Source organism: Asparagus officinalis, chromosome 5, assembly GCF_001876935.1.
Source record: "Asparagus officinalis chromosome 5, Aspof.V1, whole genome shotgun sequence".
NCBI classification, from domain to species: domain Eukaryota; kingdom Viridiplantae; phylum Streptophyta; class Magnoliopsida; order Asparagales; family Asparagaceae; genus Asparagus; species Asparagus officinalis.
In genome coordinates, this window is record NC_033798.1 from 64,693,358 (window position 1) to 64,697,550 (window position 4,193).

The 4,193-nt window shown below is 33.1% G+C and overlaps 1 protein-coding gene across 1 annotated transcript in view; it reads right to left on the bottom strand.

Annotated features, from left to right (window-relative positions):
* Nucleotides 1–1,396, bottom strand: part of LOC109841934 (probable inorganic phosphate transporter 1-10) — a 4,439-nt gene extending 3,043 nt beyond the window's left edge. The window contains 5 exon segments of the mRNA XM_020410858.1: nt 5–349; nt 351–621; nt 690–815; nt 847–985; nt 988–1,396. Coding sequence (XP_020266447.1) covers nt 5–349; nt 351–621; nt 690–815; nt 847–985; nt 988–1,396 — 1,290 coding nt within the window.

Below are 4,193 nucleotides of genomic sequence, written 5' to 3' on the forward strand. Positions count from 1 at the left end.
CCGCTCCAGAAACCCCGTGACACGTCGACCTAAACCTAGCCGGGAAGAGCTCCGCCGGCACGATGAAAGTGGTGGTGTTAGGCCCAAAGTTTGAAAAGAAGAAGGTTAGCCCATACAGAACCATGAACAACCAGTTTGTGTGATGGTACCAATATTTATCATAAGGACCACCTAATGAGAAGAGGAAGATTGCCATGAGGAAGAAGCCCATCATCTGAATCTTTCGTCGACCCATGCGATCAATGAAGTAGACCGTGGCCCAGTAACCTGGAATCGTCGAAGTTATAGCCATGATCGCCTGGAATTTTGCGATGTTTATCGCCTCTTGATATGCGTCTACTTTCTCGCGGTGGTTTCAAACCGGACTCGCGTAGATTTGGACTGTAGAGCGTGGCTGCGTAGAAGGGGATATCAACAATGAGCCACGTCATGGCACAGGCGAAGAGATCGCGACCGTGGTTATTCAAGAATTCCTTTGAAAAAAGTCCGTAAGATTTCTTCGGTACAGGCGAATTAACGGTTTCTGACTCTTCGTCGATTATATCCAAATCAGGGTTCCTGAGAACCCTCGCTATGTCCCTTTTGGCTTTGTTCACATCATTCTCTACCAAAGCAGTATATCTAAAAATGAAGATATAACATAAGGTCTCCATTAAGAAAAGCATTTTGTTATTTAATCAATTGCATACCTTGCGGTTTCTGGCATGCTCATTCTCCAATAAAACGTAAGCGCTGCAGGAATCGCTCCGACCATTAGTATAGTCCTCCACAGTATATCGGCTGCATCCGTAGCGATGTGCAACGTGGTGACATGACTGCTTAGCTTGCATACTGAAACGCTACCGCGCGCAAGCCATCGTCACTGCCCCAGAGCTCGCCAGAATCCCGAAACCCTGCATCGAGAACACCGCGCAGATGACTGATCCCAGTGTATGTTTGTTCGCAACTCTGACATGGCTGGTGCTGAATAACGGATAGTCACCGCAATCCCCACCCCAAGCCAAAACCTAAAGAAGCATAGACTAGTCAACATACATTTCCTCGTCCGACATATTGAGAACCCTGACGCAACCGAGCTAAAGACCATAATTAAGAGGCATAAGCCGTAAACTCTCCTTCGTCCAACACGGTCACCAAGAACTCCGAAGACTAGTTGACCAACAACGGTGCCCATAAGGGCTATAGCAACGACGACGGAGACAACAGCAGGGGAGGTGACACCTGGCTTTCCGTCATGTTCGGGATAGTAAACCCTACCGATGAGCTTCATCACCGGCGTGATGCTGAAGAGATCATAAGCGTCGGTGAATAGCCCCATGCCTGAGACCATTATGGCCCTGAAATGGTAGTACTGCGTTCGAGCGTGGTCGAGAGTAACTAGGACTTTGAGAGCCATGTTTTTCTTCTGAGGGATGCAACATTTGTTGGCGATGATTATGGTATAAGTAAGATGGATGAAGCTAATTTTAAAATTAAGGGTGATGGTGATTTAGACTTGTCAAATTCGAAATGGCTAAGCAACTAGGGCGTAGCCTTGTTAGATGCTAGAAAAGATCCGAATATGCAAGTTATGTATATATCCTATGATAATGACCTGGGAGAAGCTGAAGAGGGGAAATGGACAACGTGAAGATGATTGTTTGTGGAGTAATGAACATCATGAAGAGTTCTTAATAACTACATGTTATTGGGTTATGTTGACCACAATAGAAATTTGAGTTGACTAGATATCAATTTCAATTTACACAGAGTTTGTGCAAAGCCGAAAGCGTGTGGTCCCATGGTCTAGCGGTTAGGACGTTGGACTCTTAATCCGTAACCAAAGTACAAACCTCATACACAATCTTCTTTTATCATATCATATCATATCATACTTACTTTCTTTAAAAGTACGAGTTCGGGAAAATGTTTTCATGACCAATATTACCCTTAATTTTTTTAAATATTATATTATTATTCTAATCTATTCTAATTATCCTATCTTTTTTAAATTGATAATTAAATATTTTATCATATTCATAACGTGACTTAACATGTTATTGGATAAAGGAGATATGTTTGATATAATTTAAATCCTTTACTTATTTCAGTTCGTAGAGAACTACAAATATCCCCTACATAATTTATAATTTATAGAAAAAACCTCTAAAGTTTTAAAAATTACAAACGAACACTCATAATTCAAAATTTATAAAAAAACACCTTGAGAATTTCTAACTCATTAGTAAATTGAAAACATACGAATTATAAATAGTCTATAAACAATTTATAATCTATAGAAAAGACCTATAAGTTTAAAAGATTTGCAAAAAACTCCTAAAATTCATAATTTACAAAAGACACCGTTAGAATTTCTAACTTATAGACACTAAAATAAATATACAGAATTATTAACAACCCCTGGAAAATTAAAAATTTACAAAAAATGTTATGCTCCCTTTAAAATTATAGGTTTAGGAAAAACTTTTTATGATCAATATTACCTATAACGTTTTTGAAAAGAACATAACTAATTGAAAATCTATTAAATTTAAAATTTACAAAAAACCCTTAAAGTTTAGTATATTGCAAATTACCCCTCCAAAGTTTGAAAATTTTCATTGATTTTTTATAATTGCTTAATTTCAATGTAATATTTAATAGTTTTGTGTATTTATAAATTACAAAAATTTAGGGTGTTTTTTATAATTTTTAAAACTTTTGAGGGTATTTCTTTTGTAGTTTTTTAATTTTTCATTGTGTTTTCAATGTAATGCATTGATACGTTAATTAATGATGATATTAACGAGTAAGTCGTTCTTAAGATGTATTATGTCATAGTTAAGTATGCACATCATTATTCCTAGGCAGTACAGTTATATATACAAAAAAGATTCAAACAATCTATATAGTGGCTAAAAGGATTTTAATTTTAATGTACTATTTTTTATAAATTATATTTAATGTGAATCTACCATATAATTTTAATATGTTTGATTGATTGACTATATAGGTATATAGAAATTATATTTAATGTGAATCTACCATATAATTTTAATATGTTTGATTGATTGACTATATAGGTATATAGACCATAGATTACTTTATTTTCTCACATGAACTAATATTAGGTGCTTAATAATTTAAAGTATTACTTCTAAATTTAATATAAAGAGGAGCTCTAATAACAATTATTTATTTACCTAGAGGAGAATACAATATTAATTCCTATTTTTACTTGAGATTTGTTTGATAGTTATGCGTATCAAATTAGTAATTATAATAATAATTATTTATGCTTAAATTAGGATGATTGTAGTTGGTCACTCACTATGGAATTTTTATGAATATATATACCTTACTTTCTATAGCTATCTGCATTGCCCATGTATATTTTATAAATTAGTTGTTAATTTGACATATTAAATTATTTTTTCTTTGTAGAAATTTCTTCTTTGGCTTTTGAATTGTGTAATCACTCTATCACCATTCTAGCGTAGAAATGACATCACTCTAAATGGCTTCAAACTAATATTTGAGTTGAATTGAAGTATATACTATTGCTACTATATGTATATATTTTTAAAAAAATTATGTCAATATTTTTTTTTACAGAAGAGAATATTCTAACATCTGATATTGTAAAAACTAAATATAACAAATTAAGTGATTAGCAAAAAAGAACTTACATCAGAAAAGAGTGAATAATAAGATAAAGAGGAAAGGTAATGGTATTGCCAATAATAATACTAATAGCAAACTACAATGTAAAGTTAACCTATTTTGTGGAGCACAACTATTGGTTATAAACATCGACGTTTTCATATATATATATATATATAATAGTAATATCATTGTAATAATATCATTATTAGGAAAAATTCTTCGTGAACCAGTATGTGCTTTACGATACATAAGTTATGCACTCCAAATTCTTATGTCTTTTATAGAGTGAAAAAGTTTGAATACGAGCATCTAACATTTTGCTCTCACAAGAGCAAAATTCATTTAGCAGATATGGATATTTTAGATAAGTTATATGTACTATATACAATACAATTGCCCCAGGCAAATGAGTTATAATAGTATTTTTCATTCACATCGTTTGGGTCAAGATTTGATAAAGATCTTGCATCAAAGAAAAAAAATTATATTCAGAAGACATGGCTAAATATATCATAATCCCACCGCTCTAATTTTATAAGAAAATAATT